Genomic DNA, 22,752 nt, shown 5'->3' on the forward strand with positions numbered 1-22,752 from the left:
ATCTTATTCTTCTTCTTTATTTCTTTTCATTAATATATTTCTCTTTTTTAGTTTTATGTTAGTAACACCAAATCAAAATTGGTTATGTTTATTGTGTTATAAATTTAAATTTGTTTAATATATTTTTTACTACAACTTAATTATTAAAAAAGTAGGTTGAAACTCATAAATGATGAGAGAAAATGTTTTTATCTTATATTTACTTAGTAATATTTGATATTTAAAAGATATGAATACACATAATAATATACAATATAGTAATAATAAAAAAAAATGCGGATGCACAGGCGCTTTAGTGTCTTTGTTTCTGCTAGTATTAATAATATCAACACTATTTATAATATTTATTAATATTAGTAATATTTAATAATATTAGTAATATTTAATAATATTAGTAATATTTAATAATATGAATAATATTTAATAATATAAATAATATTTAATAATGTTAATAATTTTTATATTATTAATTATATTAATATTGACAATCTTACTAATAATAAGTATAATAATAATCAAAATGTGTCAATAAAACTTGACTAGTCTAATGGTTAAAACTTCTTTCGACATTTCTCACATGCTAATTTTTTTCTTGTATAATGATTATCAATCCTCATAATTCAAATTTGATTTCTTTATACTAACTCATTTACTAAAATTGTATTATTTTAATAATATATGACTAAATATGTTTTTAATGAATATTTTTATTTTATTTTTTATAATTTTTTTTTAAAATTAAACACTGTCAATTTTTGTTTTTAATATATGATACTAATTAATTATTTACATATGAAATAAAAAAAATAGATAACCACGCAATATAATATCAATATGTGTTATTTTAAAATATATTTATATCAATGAAATAAATATTATTCATTGATTCAAAATAGATATTAATGTATAAACTAAATAGAAAATTTTCATTTAACATGAAATGATAATTTTAAATTTAATGTACACATTTAAAACCTAAATTATATTTGATAAAAGAATATTCATAACTTCAACACTCTATACTTCAACACTCTAAATAATGTAAACTTGCAGTAGTTAATGAAAAAATAATTTTTTTATGGGTTAATGAAAAAATAATTTTTTTATGGAATATTAATGAGTACATTGGTCACCAGATAAATTAATTTCTTATAAAAAATATTCAAGCTCATTTTAAATGACCTATTATCATGATCCATAAATGAAATATGTATGAATTGTATAATGTGTTAATTCAAGACCGAAAGAGATTTAAAAATTAGGAAAACAACTTAGATCTTTGTGTAAACCTAAGAAAATTAAGGAATTGAACGAGATTTAAAAATTAAAAAGATAACTTAGTTCTTTATGTAAACATAAGAAGATCAAGAAATTAGAAAGAAATTTGTGAAGCAACATGATATAGGCATCTTTAAAAATCTAGAAGAAATAATGAAAAGATAATAATCATCATTTCTTATAGTTCAAGAAAAAAAAAAAAAAGTAATCTCAATACTTATATATGTTTTGAACTAAATTTAACTAAATACATTATGGATTAATTCTAATTTTTCGACTCATGTTTCTAATACTATGAGGGATTATTCAGTATATAAATAAAAAAAAATTCTTCTTGAAAAAATAAAGTGAAAATTCTTCAACTATTTTATTTTGTTAATATGAAAAGTGCATATAACATAATATATTGCACACCATGAGCTTATTCTGTTACTTTAAAATGCATAAAAGCAAATACATAAAGAAGCAATTAGAAATAACATATGGTGTGGTCTACTTGATGAACTCCATAACCCAGAAAATGTTGACATGACATTCACATCTGATGCCACTAAATCCAGCTTCCCTTGCCAATTCCATGAACTCTCTTTCACATCGCTCTTTACCTCCTGTGTTCTGAGTCATCATCAAAACATCCATTTGTGAAATCGCCTTATAAGTATCATTAGTCTCTGCTATTTCTGGAAGAATTGCCTCCACAACTATCACCTTTCCATCATCAGGAATTGCATCATAACAATTCTTCAACAGCTTTACACAATGTTCATCACTCCAATCATGAAGTATCGACTGCACAATTTACTTAGAGTTAAAGCACATTGAATGAGGTTGGTATAAATCACCACTACTATAAAATTATTAAAAAAATTATTAGTTTCTATAATGATTAAATTAGATATTATTTTAGAGATTAAAAAAATTATTAGTATATAAATTAGTTTCTATTATTGATAAATAATTTCTAAATTGGTATCACTACAAGAAAATCATGAAATAGAAACCAATTTTTAGAGACCAAAATAATTAGTTACAATAGGAACTAAAATAGAGACCATTTTAGAAACTAAAAAAAAATGGTTTCTAAATTAGTTTATATTATTCTCTATTATTGTTAAATAGTTTTTAAATTAGTACCTATTAACAGCTCGCTCGTCGACGAGGGGATTTCCCGAGTGGATCCTCGTCGAGAGCGGGGTTTCCTTAGGTCAGAGCATACATGGCGAGTAGCATTGGTGGCAGGCGATTTTGCAGAGATTGCTCCTCGTGGCACTTAGTGCTCACCAGAGTAAGCTACATGGCGAGTTATTCCCTGCACGGGTAATTTGTCGTGTGGCGAGGTGAATGTAGGTGGCCTCGGTTCTGGGGGTTTCGGTAAAGTTGAATGTTGCTTTGAGGTAACTTGTTGGTTATATTTTTGGGTATGTTTTTTCTCACTTTATGGTTGTTTTGCTCCAACCATAAAGGAGAGTTTCTTTTATGGATGATATAGGAAGTCCACTTCTGGTTCTGTATATGGGTTGGGATACCCCTGAAGTATCCCTTTTAATTTTATTTATTCATTGCTGATAAAAAAAAAAAAAAAAAAACTAATTAACAACTAAGGTTTTAACTACCAATTATTTAGTTTCTAAATTTGGTAGCAAAAATCTTGGTTGTTAATTAGATACCAATTTAGAAATTATTTAACAATAATAGAAAATAATAGAAACTAATTTAGAAACCAAATTTCTTTTTAGTTTCTAAAATGGTCTCTAATTTAGTTACTATTGCAACTAATTATTTTGGTTTCTACAAATTGGTTTCTATTTCATGGTTTTCTTGCAGTGTATCTAGTTAGCTACCTAAGTTTTAGCAACCAATTATTTAGATTCTAAAGTTGGTATTTAAAACCTTGATATTTAATTATATACCAACTTAAAAATTATTTATCAATAATATAACCTAATTTAGATATCAATAATTTTTGTAATGTCTAAAATAGTATCTAATTTTGTTAATATAACAACTAATATTTTTTTTATCTAAAATTAGTTTTTATTAAATGATTTTCTTTCTATACTGCATGCATCAGATTTGAATACCAAATGTTATTCATAATAAAGATAACAAAATTTAAACTAAGTAAAAAAAATGTGTTTGATAAAACAGAAAAGTAGATAAAAAATAAATACACGTGCTTTTCAATTTAATAAATTAATATTTTAATTGTATTTATTTTATCTTTTAATTTAAAATATTATTATATTATTGTAAGGTGTTATGAAATGAATCAGTTTAGAGTTTCAAACCATATTTTTCGAATTAAATAGTAGTATATTTCCCATACCGAGACTTACCTTCATAAATATGACGTCTCCTTTAGGCACATTCTCAAACATATCTCCACCAACGTGTTCTACTCCTGCATTATTAGAAAGTAAATGCTACACTTAGCTGCATAATTATGCAGTAACTATTTCTGCAGCTGATGCAGAATTAATTCTGCACTAAAACAATTTGTGAAGGTCTTGAAATGAGGAGGTAATCTCAAGTTATGAACTGGTTCAAATCATTTTCAAATTAATTTTGGAATTGTTGTTTTAAGTAAGATGGTTTGGATATGTATAACAGTTGGGACAAGTTTTCCCTTTAATTTATCAATGTTTTGCTGATAAAAAAACACATTTATGTTACTGTCTTGTAAAACCTCAAAGTTGACCAAATAAGTTTTCAAAAGATGAAAAGAACATTTTTTTTTTTAATTTTGCAGAACCACAGGATTGGAATGTGTAAGGATGATACCAGGATAGGAAGGAGCATCTCGAATGACATGAGGCAAGTCGAAATTGATGCCATGGATATTAGGGTATTTGGAAGTGATCAAGTTAATGTTTATTCCAAGACCACCACCAACATCTACCAGTCTTTTTATGCCCTCAAAACCTTTGTAGGATTCCACAACCTTCTTCATCACCGAATTTGAGGTGTTGATCATTGCTGTGTTGAAAACTTTATTGAACCTTGAATCCAAACGTGCATACTCAAAAACATGAGTGCCATAAACCCTGTTGAATGGAACACCCCCCTCCCTAATTGCATCTTTCAGCTCACTCCTAATAGTGTATAAACAAAGTTATTTCACATTAGTTATAACATGAACAGTAACAACACTAATACTACATGAATATGGACATTATACGTGTAATCTCTAAAATATAAAATATAAAACACAAAGTTGACACTTAATCATATGTGTTTTACAGGGTTATATAGACGTGTGTCTGATATACGAATACGAATATGTTTGTGATGGAAAGGGACATAAAATAATAATAATACTTGAGAGAGAGAAAGAGTTTAACCAGCTGTCTAGGGTGATTTTGTCTTGGATCAAGGCCATCAGGGGCCCCAACGAAACTCCGTCAGAATTGGGAGCAAAGAATGCGGCGACGGGAGTGATGGTGTAGAGCCGGTGAAAGCTGGGAGGAACACGGTTGTCGGAAATGAGGGAAGAGTTGAGAATGGAGTGAGAAGAAAGAAGTAAGAGGAGACGATCTAGCATTGAGGCTGCTTCTGGATTACTGCAACTAATCTTTGATGCTATTTCCTTAGCAGAAAGCTTAGCACCTTCTCCCGCTTCTTTCAGCACCTCAAACACTCCCAGCTCCGTCGCCGATTGCACTGCCATCGGAAGGACCACCGAACTCACAAGCTGCATGGCACGCAAGAAGCTTTCTTCATCTTCTGTTTCTTTTTCTTCCTTCCTCTTCTCTTCACCATTGAGCCTTGAATCTGGAAGATTTGCCATCTCCACTTCAACACGTGCAATCACTCACCAACTTCTCCACTATATATTAAACCATCCATTGAAAACCTTTATATTTTATTATTCTAGATCTGGGATACTTTATTATTCACGTTTAAATCAACTTTAGATTTAACTCAAATTCATAATATTTCTGTTATAAGTTTCTAACACTTTGCTTTTAAGTTGAGGTTATACTTATATAATTAAAATGTAAGATAAATATAGTTTTCATTTACTTTCTATTCAACAACAAACAGATAGATATCAACATTTTTGTTTAGATTTTAGGGTGAAAATAAACCATTCTAGTTGACTCAACTTCTGTAATTATTTATAATATACTTATTCATGTGTTTAATTGACATTTCTCCAATATTTAAAGTTGAAATGCATGTGTATGTGCATGTGCATGGCTATATTATTTTAGATTTTTTAGGTTTTAAGGGATTATTTCCAGATCCGATCGGAAGCGTATTTAAATAAAGAGCTAGCATTAATATTTGAAGGTAATAAATAACATTTGTTGTTAAACATTGTTTATGGTGTGCTAGCTAGATAAGAACTTTATTATCATTTTAAATAATTGATTAGATGATATGAATGGCAAATACACTTGTAAATTACGGTTTTCATGGAAAACTCAATTTCTTTATAGCACTTAAGAATAATGAAGTTAATAGGAGAATGAAGTTAATAATAGATGAGAGATAAAAGAGAGGATAAGTGAATGAGAAATAAAAGAGAATCTATATGTAACAATAAATTAATAGATAAAGTTAATTAATATTGAAATTGGTGACTTATTATTTGTAGAGTGATGGGTATGGACCGACGCATATCGGGTGGTCGTTACTTGAACTGGTTCAACTTGATAATAATAGTCTCAATAGCTTACGTTAGAAACTAAGGGGCAGTAGAGTGATGGGTTTGGGCTCGATGCATAATATGAGAATCGAAATCCTATCATTAACATGAAACGTGCGTCATCCGTTATTCATTACACTAAATCACACATAATTAATGGCTCAGTAAAGACAGAATCGGGTTACGTTACACAGGATGTATCAATATATGTAAGGAGCGTCAGTAGGAAGATCTATCTTTTACACACTTGTAAATGGTACACTTACCCTAGCCTATTGATTGATGTTCTACGGCTAGATTATTGCTACGTTTGTCTAAAACATTTGGTGCCCACCGTGGGTGATGGAGATCAAGCTCAAGTGGACATGGAGGCCAATCAACAAGATCAAGAAGAGGTAGAAGCACAAATGGAGGACGCCCATGGAGGTCAAAGCCCACCTCAAAGGCTTACAAGAAGCATGTTCAAAGCTTTAGGAGCTAGGGGACAATTATTTTCTCTTTTTGTAATTTCTTTGGTTGAAGGTGCTTAGAGGCAAACATTAGAAACCTCTTTTGTTATAGCATCTTTAAGCCTTTAGTTAGGAGCTTTAGGAGGGGGGTGCGTTAGTAGATAGGTGTAGGAGTAGAATAGGAGGTGCCAAAGTGAAGGAAGAGGTCACACCTTCCTCATGCTTTGTAATTGGCGCTGGTTCTAGAAACTTTTTAGGAGGGAATTTTGAATTTGTGTAGCTTGCATTTTCAGCACCTTAGGCTATAAATAGAGGTGCTCCCTTTGTAAAATTCAGATTGGAATTTAGAGTAAAGAAACTATACTCAAATTTTGAGTGAGCATTGGAGAGCTTTTGAGCCTTCTTCTCTAGTCTTATCTTGAAGGATCCATGGTGTCCTCAAGTGGCGGCAGCACACTCATCTAGGAGCAACCATCCTTCTAGTGGCGTGATCATCCAACCTTGCATCCATCTTCATGAGCATTCTTTTCTCCTTCCTTCCTTCTCTTTCAATTGTTCATGTTTAAGCTTGTTTCCTTGAAATTCTGTCTTGTGTTCTTGAGTTTATGGTTCGGTTGTTCTTATTTTCCAGCAATCATTTTCAGTTCTTTGCCTTTTAATTTCATTTTGTTCGGTTCAATTTGATTCTTATCCAATTCTGTTCGGTGTTTTTAAGTTTTACCTCTTTTTGTTGGTTCAATTTGACAATATGTGGAACTTCCATGTGAGTTTGGATTTGGTGCTAGTTTTGGTGAGTTCTTGACTTAGAATATTGATCCAATTCTAAGAAAAAGTGCCTAACAATTGTCCAACTCAAGTTGATTCCTAAGAATGTCAAGAATCGTTCTCTTCTTTGCTATTGGAATCACATTAGTGGGGCAGGAAAAATTATTCCTGTGCCAGAAAATCAAAATAGAGGAAAAAAAATGAGAGGAACCAGGAGAACAATGGCAGAAGAGGAGCCAATTGGGGTTTCCAACGAGGAGCCCCCGCCTGAAGCAACATGTGTGCTGATGGAGATGATGGAAACCATGAGGAGGCAAAATGAAGAGCGTGCAGAGGAATTTAGAAGGGGGCAGGAAGAAACAAGGGTACGGATGGAGGAAACGTTAAGAGGACAAGAGCGACTTCAAAGACGGAATGAGGAGTTGCAGAGGCAGTTGGAAGATCGGAGGACAAAAAGGTGGGAATTGCAGGAAGTGGAGCCAGATTTCACATCATTTTCAGGGGAAATTCTGAATGAACCATTTCCAACAAGCTATGTATTTTCAAATATTAGTTCGTTCATGGGAAAGCAGGACCTGAATGCCCACATTAAAAACTCCAAGGCACAAATTTTGATTCATGGAGGATCGGATCTTGTCCGATGCAAAATGCTGGCAGGATCGTTAATAGGAACGACGTTGGATTGGATCAGCTCTTTGCCCGAGGGGTTGGTAACATTGTTGGAGGTTTTTGTCTGATTGTTTGTCGCTCATTTTGCGGCAAATAAAACAAAACCTTCGGACACAACAGATCTCATCCTTCTTCCGTGCAATGCTATTGGATCCATCATGCTTGCTTCTCTCTATTATTATTTTTTTTGGCAATTTCTAAGCATAAATGTAGTAAAATTATTAAATATAAGGAAAGAAACATTTAAAAGAATAAAATAGTTTTTATTACCATTATCCTTTAATTTAAACCGTAGTCAACAAAAGAAGCCTAATTGTGTTGCCATGAAGCGGGAATGGGATTCAAACACAGGTTCCTTCAATGACAAAGGGAAAATTTAACCACTACAACAGTCAACTTCATTTGTATTATTATGATTTTTATTATACTAATAATACTAATAATATTAATAATACTAATAATACTAATAACATTAATAATACTAATAATACTAATAACATTAATAATACTAATAATACTAATAACATTAATAATACTAATAATACTAATAACATTAATAACACTAATAATACTAATAACATTAATAACACTAATAATACTAATAACATTAATAATACTAATAACATTAATAATATTACTAATACTAATAATATTAATAATATTAATAATCTATACCTATATATAAAGGGGATTCCCCTCTTAACTACCATCTTATTTTATTTTAATTTTATCTCTATCTTTATATCTTATTATTTTATTTGTCATTTTGTGAAGAGTTTAAATTTTATATCTCAAAGAGTTTAAACATTCTACAATTGCATCTTTTTTTTCAGTTCATCTTCCACTTTTATTCCATCAAACTTTCTATCATCTTTTTCTCCTTTTCATTAAACTTTCTATCATCTTTTTCTCCTTTTCATTAAACTTTCTATCATCTTTTTCTCCTTTTCATTAAACTTTTTATCATCTTTTTCTCCTGTTCATCTTCCCTTTTATCCCATCAAACTTTCTATCATTTTTTTCTCTCGATCATCTTCACTTTTATCCCATCAAACTTTCTATCATCTTTTTCTCCCGATCATCTTCACTTTTATCCCATCAAACTTTCTGTTTTCAAATTCAAATTACCAGAAGTCGCAAGTTCCATAACCACTTCCGTTCCAGAACCACGAAATAGTGTTGTTTTTCAACTATAAAGTATATATTCTGATTTTACTTTTATTGATTATTCATTTATGAATGTTTTTAGCATTATATGATGACAATATTATAATTATTGTGCTCACACAAATAAATAGAACAATTAAAAAATTGAAAGAGAAATTAAGTATCTGAAAAAACTGAACCAATGAAAGTATTACTATATGAGAAAACATATAGGAAATTTCCATCCAAAGGATAGTGATTAAGAGGCATTGCAGTGATGGGTGAGTTGCAGGGATTATGGTTTTCTTAGGGGTTTAGTTTTTTAAAAAATTAAGAATTAAATATTCAAAATTTTAAATTTTAAATTTTAAATGGTAGTTAAGAGGAAATCCCCTATATATAAGTAATTTAAAATTTAAAATTTAAAATTTAATATTTAAAATTCAAAATTCACTATTTTAAATTTAAAATGGTAGTTAAGAGGAGATCCCATATATATATATGTTATTTAAAATTCAAAATTCAAAATTCACTGTTTTAAATTTAAAATGGTAGTTAAAAGTAGATCCCTATATATATAGGTAATTTAATATTTAAAATTTAAAATTTATTAGTACATAAAACGTATACGAAATTAAATATTAAAACTTAAATATTAAAAATTCAAAATTAAATATTAAAACATTAAAATTAAAATTCAAAATTTTAAATTTTAAATGGTAGTTAAGAGGAGATCCCCTATATAGGTAATTTAAAATATAAAATTTAAAATTTAAAATGTTTTTTTAAATAATTTCATATTTTATATATTTATTTTTACATTTTGCGAATTATTATATGAAGATATTTTTTAATTATATTTTTTCATTTATATAAACAATATTTAATATATAGATCAAAGTGTTTTTTAAATATTATCATATTTTATATATTTATTTTCACATTTTGTAAAATATTTTCTGAAAATATTTTTAATTTAGCTATCTATTTTCTGTCACATACTAATCTTTTTTTCTTGCTGCTGTATGTATGTTTGCATTGCATTAGTGATTCTTGGTTTGCAACAGTGTTTTTATAATTTGTTTTGCTTTTAGTTTTGATTTATATTTTAGAATTTTTTAAATAATTTTTCTAATGTTTATTAGTTTTCTACATTTTAATACATTACACAACAAAATCGAAAATATAAATACCGATGAAGAGTAGAACGACAAAACCAAACTTGAAGCTAAATATTGCAAACATAAGACGAAGAATGACCATGGAACAAATGACAAATGAACTATCTACACAAAGCAGAAGTTATAGAGAAAGAAGATTGAAATCAATTCGACATTTGGCTCGATCAATCAATAATGCAGGTAACAAAAATGTTATATAAACATTTAACTTTTCATAACTATTATTTTTAATTTTTTTTATATAGTTTTATTTATTCCTTCATTTAACTTGACATTTGAAGAATCAAACAATAACAAGGCAGCACCAAGTAACACACTTTACTGAATAAGGATGATTAATTATAAGGATGATCAATCATTCGCATTGGTTAAGCCAATTGACATCAAGGTATAATGATTTTACATAATGATGATGATAATGTCATTTTTTATTCATAATGTATTATAAATTTATATTGTTAATATAAATGTGTGAAAAATAACATTTTTCTTATTTTAATTTTAATATTAAATATAAATACAATATAAATGAACACATAAAAAATGCGGATACACAGGCGCGAGAGCGCCTGTGTGTCCGCTAGTATTAATAATATTAATAATATAATAATATAAAATATAATATTAATAATATGAATATAATATTAACAATATTATTAATAACATAATAATATAAAATATAATATTAATAATATGAATATAATATTAACAATATTATGAATAATGTTAATAAAATGAATATAATATTAAGAATATAAATATTGAATATAATATTAATAATATGAATATAATTTATATTATTATTATTATAAATTGTATAAATTATATTAATAATAATAAGTATAAATTATATTAATAATAATATGTATAAATTGTATTAATAATAATATGTATAAATTGTATTAATAATAATAAGTATAATAAAAATGGTAATATGACCAAAGAACTTGTATGGTTTAGTGGTTGAAGTTTCTTTGGTTCAATTCCTAACTACTGCAATTTGCTTCAAGTATTAATTTGGGACTTAGGTTCGAGTGAGTCTGGGGAAAAGTGTACTGGTAAGGGTCGAATGGTCAATACCGTGTGGGCCGACCGACACCATCGATCCAATTATACTCAATCAAGGTTAGTTACATTAATATATATATATATATATAAGAAAATTGTAGAAGATTTATGAGATGTTGGAATTGTCTAAATGAAAAATTCCTTATACAAGATATTGAAACCCATCAAATAACTTAATTTTTTAAGAAAGCCATAAGAAAATCAAGGAACTAGAAAAAAATTTGTGAAAAAACATGATATAGGCAATGAGATGCTAAAAGTTAATAAGCATCTAAAAAATCTAGAAGAAATAATTAATAAACAATCATTATATTTTTTTTAGGAAATTTGGACATTTTTTTGAAAGGATTACTCAAAATAGGTTACTCAAATTGGTTCAAAAAGAAAAAAGAAAGGTAAACTTGATAGTTATATATATGTTTCGAATCAAATTTAATCAAATAAGTAATGAATTGATCCTAATTTTCCAACTCATGTTTCTAATACAAGGAGGGATTATTCCGTATTTAAATCATAAGTTTAAATAAAAAAAATCTCTTCAACATTTGTGGACTGATCTTATCTTTTGCATATTTCAATTATTTAATTAATATGAAAGTGCATATAGCATAATATATTACATACCATGAGCTTGTTCTGTTACTTCAAAATGCATAAAACACATAAACAAGAAATAAAGCAGAGGAAGTAGGGGCACAAAGCATAGCATATGTTGTGGTCTACTTGAAGAACTCCATAACCCAGAAATTATTCACATGACATTCATATTTGATGCCACTAAATCCAGCTTCTCTTGCCAATTTCATGAACTCTTCTTCAGATCGTTCTTTACCTCCTGGGTTCTGAGTCATCATCAAAACATCCATTTGTGAAATTGCCTTATAAGCATTATTATTCTCTGGTATCTTTGGAAGAATTGCCTCCACAACTATCACCTTTCCATCATCAGGAATTGCATCATAGCAATTCTTCAACAGTTTCACACAATGTTCATCACTCCAATCATGAAGTATCCACTGTACAATTGCTTAATGTCAAAGCTCATTCAATAAAGTTGATATAACTCATGCATCAGTTTAAATTAAACTCTTTTTTCAACCAACGGTTATTACAATATATATAATTAAAAAATAAAAAAAGTTATAATTAAAATTAAAAAAATTAATGATTAAAATATCTATTCATATTCAAGATAAGGAACATGTTCATAATTTGTATTAATTATATAAAATATCAAATAAAAAAGGTGTTTGATAAAAGGAGAGATTTCTCTCCTCTTTAAAATTAAATACTACTATATTTCCCCAGCAACCATCATTATGAATTGACCAAAACTTTCTTACCTTCATAAATAAGGCGTCTCCTTTAGGCACATTTTCAAACATATCTCCCCCAACATGTTCTACTCCTGCAAAACTCAACCTCTTTAACACTGCACACCTCATAGCTTCATAACATATATTAGTAACATGTTCTATTTATGTTATTGTCTTGTAAAACTCTAAATTTACCAAATAAGTCTTCAAAAGACAAAAAGAACATCGTTTTTTTTAATTTTGCAGAACCACAGGATTGGAATGTGTAAGGATGATACCAGGATAGGAAGGAGCATCTTGAATGACATGAGGCAAGTCAAAATTGATGCCATGGATATGAGGGTATTTGGAAGTGATCAAGTTAATATTGACTCCAAGACCACCAGCAACATCTACCAGTCTTTTTATGCCCTCAAAACCTTTGTAGGATTGCAGAATCTTCTTCATCACCAAAGTGGTGTGATTCATCATTGCTGTGTTGAAAACTTTATTGAATCTTGAGTCCAAACGTGGATAGTCAAAAGCATGAGTGCCATAAACCCTGTTGAATGGAACACCCCCCTCCCTAATTGCATTTTTCAGCTCACTCCTAATAATGTATAAAGAAACTTATTTCAGTTCATAGCCTGAAAGTTCTGCACAGTTCATAAATCCTCTACGAAACATTTACTTCCAATGACATAATTTAAAACATACCAATATGTTTGTGATGGAAAGGTAGATAAAATGATTATAATAGTTGGGAGAGAGAGAGAGAGAGAGAGAGAGAGTTTAACCAGCTTTGTAGGAAGATTTTGTCTTGGCATAAGGCCATCAAGGGTCCCAAGGAAACTCCATCAGAATTGGGAGCAAAGAATGCGGCCACGGGAGTGATGGTGTAGAGGCGGTGAAAGGAGGGAGGAACACGGTGGTCGGAAATGAGAGAAGAGTGAAGAATGGAGTGAGAAGAAAGAAGTGCGAGGAGACGATGTAGCATTGAGGCTGCTTGTGGGTTACTGTTGGGAAAAACGGGTAATTTTCCCACTAAAACAAAACTCTAACAGAGCTACCCGACAAATAATATTGAATAAATAAAGCGGAATAATAAAAGAGATAAAGAGGAAAGAACACACCCGAAAATTGTTAACGGAGTTCGGCCTGTTTAGCCTAATCTCCGAGCACAGCAAAAACAGCTCACTTTTATTACTATGAGAGAAGATATTACAAATTGGGATATTTAACAGTGAAGGAGAAGAGTTTAATTTATAACCCCCAAACCTCCTTCCCAAACAATGAACCCACCGATGTGGGACTTGGGATTAAGCCAAAATCAACAAATCTCCACCTTGGCTTAATTTCAAGTCTCACCTAAAACAAATCTTCTCAAAACATAACAAAAACAAACTTTACAGTGCTTCAAATTTGCGCCTCCGGACGCCAACTTCAAATGTGCAAGATATTAACCAAGTCTAAACAGTGTTCAAACTTGGTCCTTGTAACCACCTTGGTGAGCATATCTGCAGGATTCTCCGTAGTGTGAATCTTCTGGAGAACAATCTCCTCTTCTTCGAGAATCTCACGCACAAAGTGATAGCGAACATCAATGTGCTTCGTCCGTGCATGAAAGACTTGATTCTTTGCTAAATGAATAGCACTCTGACTGTCAGAATATAACTCAAGTTGTTTCTGACCAACTCCCAAGTCTTTAAGCAACCCATGAAGCCAAATTGCTTCCTTCACAGCCTCTGTAATCGCCATATACTCTGCCTCTGTCGTAGACAAAGCCACCGTAGACTGCAAGGTAGACTTCCAACTAACTGGCGCTTTTGCTAAAGTGAACAAATAACCAGTAGTAGACCGTCGCTTATCCAAATCACCTGCATAATCAGAATCACAATATCCAACTATGCATTGACCAAGTGATTTATCTTGCTCAAATGTCAATCCAACATCTAAGGTATTTTGGAGGTACCGTAGAATCCATCTCACAGCTTGCCAATGACCCTTGCCCGGATCATGCATGTACCTACTAACAACACTCACAGCCTGTGAAATATCTGGTCTTGTACACACCATTGCATACATCAAGCTTCCAACTGCATTTGCATATGGGACTTTCGCCATGTATTCTCGTTCTTCATTAGTCGTCGGAGATAAACAGCTACTCAATTTCAAATGAGGAGCAAGTGGGGTACTTACAGGTTTTGTATCTTCGTGTATACCAAAACGTTGTAGTACCTTCTGCAAATACTGCTTCTGTGACAGCCAAAGTTTTCCCCTCTCTCTGTCCCTGTTTATCTCCATGCCGAGAATCTTCTTGGCTTCCCCCAAATCCTTCATCTCGAACTCTTTACTCAACTGAGCCTTTAACCTGTCAATCTCAACTTGGCTCTTTGCTGCAATCAGCATATCATCAACATATAAGAGTAAGTAAATGTAGGAACCATCTTCAAGTCTGCGCAAATACACACAGTGATCATATTTGCTTCTCTTGTACTTCTGATCCTTCATGAACTTATCAAATCGTTTGTACCACTGTCTCGGAGATTGTTTCAGTCCATACAACGATTTGCTAAGTTTACAAACCCAATCTTCTTTACCATCAACCTTGTATCCTTCTGGTTGAGTCATATAGATTTCCTCCTCCAAATCACCGTGTAGGAACGCGGTCTTTACATCAAGTTGAGCAAGCTCCAAATTCAACTGTGCTACCAAGGCCAACAAAATTCGAATGGAGGAATGTTTAACAACTGGAGAAAATACCTCATTATAATCAATTCCCTCCCTCTGAGCAAAGCCTTTAGCAACCAACCTTGCCTTGTAGCGAACATCTTCTTTATTAGGAAATCCTTCTTTCTTTGCAAATACCCATTTGCACCCAATTGCCTTCTTACCTTTCGGTAATTGTGCCAGCTTCCACGTCTTGTTCTTCTTCAAAGACTGCATCTCCTCTTCCATCGCACCTGCCCAATTACCACTCTCTGAACTCAGAATGGCTTCTGGGTAAGTGGATGGAATGTCATCAACAACTGGAAGTGCATAGGCAACCATATCCATGAAACGAGCAGGCTTCTGAATATCTCGTCTCTGTCTTCTAACTGCAATTGGCGCTGATTGCTGTTGAGATTCTTGGGTAGGAACCTCTTCCTCATCTGACTCTTCTTCTACCATAGGAGAGTCACTTGTGGTATTTCGTGTTGGGATCACCACTGTCGGCTCAAACTCCACCTGCTTCCGGGCACACTCCACCTGTTGCGGAGTACTATCAGCTCCTTCTGGATTTACCTTCTTTAACATGGCAGATTCATCAAAGGTAACATCCCTGCTGATAATCGTCTTCTTTGCCTCTAGACACCACAAACGGTATCCCTTCACTCCAGGACTAAAGCCCATGAAAAGAGCTTTCTTTGCCCGTGGATCCAACTTTGATTCAATCACATGATAATATGCAATAGAACCAAAAACATGCAAAGAATCATAATCAGTTGCAGGTTTTCCAGACCATACCTCTAACGGGGTTTTGCCATCTATAGCAGATGATGGCAAACGATTGACGAGATGTTGAGCGTATGTCACAGCCTCAGCCCAAAACTCTCTGCCTAACTCAGCATTAGACAACATACAACGAACTTTCTCCACAAGTGTCTTGTTCATACGCTCCGAAACCCCATTCTGCTGTGGTGTTTTTCTAACAGTGAAGTGCCGAACTATGCCACAATCTTGGCATACCTTCAGGAACGGATCACTCTTGTATTCTCCTCCATTATCTGTTCGGAGAACCTTAATCTTCCTTCCTGTCTGGTTTTCAACTTGAGCTTTCCACTTAAGGAAAATTCCAAGCACATCATTTTTGTTCTTCATAGTAAACACCCAAACTCTCCTGGAAAAATCATCAACAAAAGTGACAAAATAATGCCTACCTCCGATTGACGGAGTCTTGGCAGGTCCCCACACATCTGAATGCACATAATCCAGAATACCCTTGGTATTGTGAATTGCAGTGCCAAACTTCACTCTTCGTTGTTTTCCCAGAACACAATGCTCACAAAATTCAAGTTTGCAAGCCTTCGTACCTTTCAACAATCCTTGCTTGGTAAGAATTTGCAAGGATTTCTCTCCAGCATGTCCCAACCTCATATGCCACAACTTCGTTGCCTCAGCATCCTTCTTAGTGCTAGAAGTTGTTGTCGCTACTGTCCCCACCACTGTACTACCTTGGTAGTAATACAAATTGTTCTTCCTCACGCCTTTCAACATCACCAGTGCTCCTGAAGTTGCTTTAAGAATTCCATCTCGCATCGTCACAACTAGGCCTTTAGATTCTAAAGCCCCCAATGAGATGAGATTCTTCTTCAACTTTGGCACGTACCGTACATCCCGCAAAATTCTGGTGGATCCATCGTGATTCCGCAACTTGATTGAACCTATCCCGACTGTCTTACATGGATTATCATTACCCATGTAAACAACCCCGCCATCGAGTTCTTGAAAATCAAAGAACCATTCCCGAATGGGACACATATGATAGGTACAACCTGAATCCAATATCCACTCATCTGGATGCAATGATGCTGAAAGCGAGACAATCAACACATCACTTTTGCTTTCTGCAACATTTGCATCTTGCAGAGCCTTCCCTTCTTGATCCGAATTTGCCATTACAGACTCACAATATAATATTCAATATTACAAATAATTTCAAACAACCCAAGGCGAACCTTCGGCTCTTGATACCACTTGTTGGGAAAAACGGGTAATTTTCCCACTAAAACAAAACTCTAACAGAGCTACCCGACAAATAATATTGAATAAATAAAGCGGAATAATAAAAGAGATAAAGAGGAAAGAACACACCCGAAAATTGTTAACGGAGTTCGGCCTGTTTAGCCTAATCTCCGAGCACAGCAAAAACAGCTCACTTTTATTACTATGAGAGAAGATATTACAAATTGGGATATTTAACAGTGAAGGAGAAGAGTTTAATTTATAACCCCCAAACCTCCTTCCCAAACAATGAACCCACCGATGTGGGACTTGGGATTAAGCCAAAATCAACAGTTACTGCAACTAATCTTTGATGCTATTTCCTTAGCAGAAAGCTTGGCACCTTCTCCCGCTTCTATCAGCACCTCAAACACACCCAGCTCCGTCGCCGTTTGCAGTGCCATCGAAAGGACCACGGAATTCGTAAGCTGTGCGGCACGCAGGAAGCTTTCTTCATCTTCTACTTCTTCTGGTTCCTTCCTCTTCTCTTCACCATTGAACCTTGAATTTGGAAGGCTTGCCATCTACACTTACCTTGTACACAGTCTTCTTCTTCCTTATTCATTTACAATCAACTTCATTTTACATTTAGAACAAAATATTAATATTTATAATAAAAAATTAAAAAAGTTAAAAAATTTCCTTAATCAAAATATCAACAAAATGCAAAAATATTAAAATAATTTTTAAAATTTAAAAAATTATAAATAATTAAAATATTAATATTTATTGGGATAAAAAAAATTTTAAGAAAAAATATAATTTGACAACTTTTAAAAATTATATATAAAGAATGAATTTAAAAATAATTATATATAATAAAAAATAAATTTATAAATATAATAATTTTAGAAAAATTTGAAGTTGTTGATGTATCATTATCCATACATTAAACCCCATAATCCATTGAAAATGATTTATTCCTAGTTAGATAGGGACGTCTTGGGAAATTTACAGCTGGTCCAATTTTATTTCGTTTTTAAAAAAATTATGGGTAAATGCCAGAGGGTAGACAACTTTAATTTGAAAAACTGGTGGTTAGAGGCACCACTTTTGTTCCTATAAAATTATTATTATTATTATTATTATTATTATTATTATATCTCTCGAACTATGTCAAAGTCACTGACTAACCTAAATTTTAAACATTTATGAATAGTTGATAAAGTAGTTGCAATAATTTTTTAAAATTAGAAATTGTTGGAGATCTCACATCGACTAGAGATTAGAGCCTTTCACTGTGTATAAATGGGTGCAAACCTCAACCTCAACTTCATGAGCCGGTTTTATGAGGTTGAGTTAGGCTTAAAGTTCACTTCGTAATATGGTATCAGAGCCATTTCGAGTCTATCCTAACGAGTGTTTGTGTTGAGCACGTGAGGGGGTGAGTTAAGCTTAAATTCGTATAGATATAGTTCCAGAGACCACGGAATCTCTTTAGAAATAAAATAAGAATGATATATAATAGATTTCTTTTATTATATATAACTACACATTATAAATAAATAAACTTTTTATAGAGATATAAGATATGTTTTTAATGAATTTTTAATACACTTTGAATACTCAACACTTACTTATTATCGAAATATCTTATAGAAATTTCTGATTGAGCACGTACAGCTTAAAGAAAAAGAAAGAGACTTAAAGTGAAGTAAATGATCAACCGAACAAAGGACATATCAATCATTATTCATAAAGTTTCAAATATTATTTAAATCCACTTTCTTCGTAAAAGTAAAATTATTTTTAAATCCGAAGTTATACTAAAAGATACTTTCAATTTATTTTGTAAAAAAGTTGTGTTCTAAAAATGGATTCTAACTTCTTCTTTTTTAATTTTACATTGAAGGTGTGTTTGCAAAGATTACTTCTGATTTTTTTTATTTGTTAACAAGCACGACTTTTTATTTATTTTTTTCGTTTTCCAATTATTTTGGTTTTTCAATTTTATTATCTTGTTATTATTATATTAATAAAAAAAATTAATAGATAATTTTTTGTATAACATTATATTTATAATAAATTTATCTATTTTAAAATATCTTTTATAAAATATATCGTAATTTAAGTTCTATACTTTTATTTTGCAATTTAATCATACATAATATTAAATTGATACACTGTATTAAAATTTAGATTAACTAAGTTTTGTCAATTTATTTTAGTCCATAAGATCGAATCTAAATAAAAAAAATTATGGATAATAAATTTACTTGAATTAAAATAAATTGTTGTAAAAATGAACTATAAAAAAGTTTGACAAAACCAAATTAACTATTGCAAGTGTTGACATAAATTAAAACTTCATAACTTCCCCCTTTTTTTTATATCTTTTTATTTCTTCTTATAGATTTTTAATTTTCATTCTCTCAAATTTCACTTCTTTTCCCTTTTCTTTATAGATTTTATTTTGTTTTTATTATTTTAAGAATAAAATCTCACCATTTGTTGGAGATCCCACATCGACTAGAGATTAGAGTCTTTCATTGTATATAAGTGGGTGCAAACCTCACCTTATTGAGCCGGTTTTATAGGGTTGAGTTAGGCTTAAAGTTCATTTCGTAATATGGTATCAGAGCCATTTCGAGTCTATCCTAGCGAGTATTTGTGTTGGACCTATCGTGTCACCCGCTATCACTCGGCGTGAGGGGGTGCAAACCTCACCTTATTGAGCCGGTTTTATGGGGTTGAGTTAGGCATAAAGTCCACTTCGTAATACCATTGAAAAATATAAAGTAATTATGTATATGATAATGATTGAATTTTGAATAACTTACTTTTATTCTGAAATTTTTATATTATTAATTCTTCAACTTTATCTACTAGAGTTTTTGAGATTTTACCCGTTAGTTGAAAAATATATTTTTTTTCAAAATTTATCTTTTGATTTGAATTTTGATTATTTTAATATTTTGCATTAAGTTTCTAATAGTGTGAATTTATTTTTTTGAATGTAAATAACTTTTAGGTAAATAAACTATTCGATAGTTAATTTTAAATTATGATGTATAATTGATTTTGAAATTGTTACTAGAGTACTCCGATTACTCTACTATTAATATGTTCTTTTTGTCAATTAAAAACAACTATATTTATAGGTAGTAATGTTGAAATTTGTATTAATTGATGTTGTTATTAATTTCACATTTCAACTTTTAGTTTGTTATGATCCAATTGTTGTACTTGAATATGTTTTTGGAGTATTTTAGACTTGTTGAGTTTATGATTTGAAATTAGTTTATGTGATATCATAGGTAACTTTTACGTAGTTTTTAAGACTTTTGTGAATTGAATAAAGTTGATATGGAAGTAATCTTATATAATTATAAACATTCAATATAGCAATTCCATTATTTTCTTCTCGTATTATTATAATAGTTGAAATAAAGGAAATTGATCTCAAACGAGGAGTTAATATTTAATATTGAAAAAAATAACTAAAAACATGACCAAATACATAAGGGTATGGAAAACATGTAAAACATAAAAAATGACATAATAATAAAAAAAGGCAGAACAACTCGGCTAAAAATCATTGTTTATGATTAAACTGAATGCTTTAGTTGGAAGACATCCTTCTTGGCTATAACATTTTGAAGCCCACTATGGAGTAGGTAAATCAATCATGTGTTATTTTTACAAATGCATGTGATAGGAAGGACAACGATATAAAAGAAAGGAAAGACAATACATCAAATGTTGGATGTGAAATATCGCAAATCTTTGTGTTTAAGTTATGTACTCTTTTTCTTATATATTTTTATGTCTTGTTTTTGTAAGCTTTTTAATGAGACATAATGAAAATAATTATCATATGTTTATCATATGTGAGTTTGATATTTTCAGTGAAATCATATCGTGTTTGTGAAGTAATAGGAATGAAAATATATTGTTTGGAATCATTGCCCAGTGATTGTATACTAAAAACAAGAAATTTGACTAGTTTTCGTTTCAATTTTAGTTTATTATGCACTCTTTTCTTTTGTGTATTCCATTATTTCTTTTCTATTTTATTATATATTTTTACTATTTTAATATCAATTCCTCGTGATTTTAATGCATTATGATGGTTGACAACCAGCAATTCTCCAAACTAACCAAATTTTTTAATTAATTTAAATTTTCTTAAACTAGGGTATTTATGATTCACCTAAATTTTTTTTAAAATTTGAATTCAAATTTTTTATTTTCTTAAATTAAGATGTTTATGTTTGAGATAAGTTTATCTACATTTATTTTAATTTTATCCAAAATTTTGATGAGGTAGTTTGAGTTTATTTGATAGAATATATTAAAATTAATATTATATATGTTTAAACTGTAATTTTTTTTAAAAAGTGTGAGTTGGTAAAATAGGTTTCAGGAGAATCTCCAAAAAAATTAAGAAGATTATCGAACTTACTCATCATGTTTTATTTTTATCAGCAATAAAATAAATAAATAAATAGGATCCACTTTAGGGGTGGTCCAACCCTTATACATAAATACCTGACAATAACTCCTATTAGAACGTCTGCCTACCAGTTTGTCAAATGGGCTACCAGACCAACACTACCCAACATTACATAATCAACCTCATATAATCCAAAGGATTTAAAACCCAACTAGAATATGGGAAATAAGAAAAACGAGATTTTGCATGAATCCAAGACCATACCTTAACTTGCACCGAAGCGAACACCTCAAACACATCTGCCACTCCACTATTAAAGATGATCGAGTTCCTAATATTCCAAATTTTGCTCACAATGCCAACCCAAATTTTGCTAACAATGCCAACCAAGGTTGTCAAACTCGCGAGTCTACGTAGACTCGTGGGAGCTCCGTAGACTCGACTCCCAGACTCGACTCGTAAACTCGTAAGAATCTACTTTCCTATTAAAAAAAATTAATAAAAAAAATTAATAGTTTTTTAGAGCATTTTTACTTCTATTAGAATATGTAGTTCTATTGACCTCACTTGAATTTGATCCACACCCTCCCAGACCCTCCTTAAAAAATATACTGCACCTCCAAATTCAACTTCTACCCAAAAAAAACTAATGTGCAGCAAGCCCACTTCATTTTGCAGCAGCCCAATAAAAAAAAAATAGAACCCTAATCCCTTCCCTACCCTAATTTCACACCACCCATCTCAAGCAGCAACCTGCAACCACCGCGACGCCACCACCTGCAACCCGCGACCATCGCACGCTCCGCTCGATCTACCGCCGCACTCCACAAAAGAACATGATGACGCAGTCCACACGCAAACACAAACGACACCGTTTTGGGTTTAAAAAAAAACCCAGTTGGACTCGCCAACTCGGACTAGAGTCGCGAGTCCACCGCGATTTCACCGAGTCCGCGCCGAGTCCACCGAGTTTACCCCAAAAACAAGTTTACTACCGAGTTAACTCGGTAAGGCAAAGTGGGCACGTAAACTCGGACGAGTCAACGAGTTGACTCGCGAGTTTGATAACCATGATGCCAACCCAAATTGA

General features: G+C 31.3%; 2 protein-coding genes across 2 annotated transcripts; both read right to left on the reverse strand.

Moving 5' to 3' along the window:
- Positions 1-1,612: 1,612 nt before the first annotated feature.
- Positions 1,613-5,095, reverse strand: LOC137822088 (cathecol O-methyltransferase 1-like). The gene is made up of 4 exons (XM_068626993.1): positions 4,620-5,095; positions 4,060-4,370; positions 3,615-3,679; positions 1,613-2,067 (listed from the first exon to the last, which is right to left on the reverse strand). Exons 1-4 carry the CDS (start codon positions 5,063-5,065, stop codon positions 1,771-1,773), a joined length of 1,119 nt encoding a protein of 372 aa, XP_068483094.1. The 5' UTR covers positions 5,066-5,095; the 3' UTR covers positions 1,613-1,770.
- A 6,670-nt stretch (positions 5,096-11,765) lies between these two features.
- LOC137822093 (cathecol O-methyltransferase 1-like) lies at positions 11,766-17,844 on the reverse strand. Its single transcript, XM_068626997.1, has 6 exons — positions 17,559-17,844; positions 17,221-17,226; positions 13,300-13,507; positions 12,802-13,112; positions 12,551-12,615; positions 11,766-12,223 (listed from the first exon to the last, which is right to left on the reverse strand). The coding sequence occupies exons 1-6, from the start codon at positions 17,788-17,790 to the stop codon at positions 11,927-11,929; spliced, it is 1,119 nt and encodes a 372-aa protein (XP_068483098.1). The 5' UTR covers positions 17,791-17,844; the 3' UTR covers positions 11,766-11,926.
- Between the last annotated feature and the right edge of the window lie 4,908 nt (positions 17,845-22,752).

Source organism: Phaseolus vulgaris, chromosome 9 (assembly GCF_000499845.2).
Source record: "Phaseolus vulgaris cultivar G19833 chromosome 9, P. vulgaris v2.0, whole genome shotgun sequence".
Taxonomy (NCBI): Eukaryota; Viridiplantae; Streptophyta; class Magnoliopsida; order Fabales; family Fabaceae; genus Phaseolus; species Phaseolus vulgaris.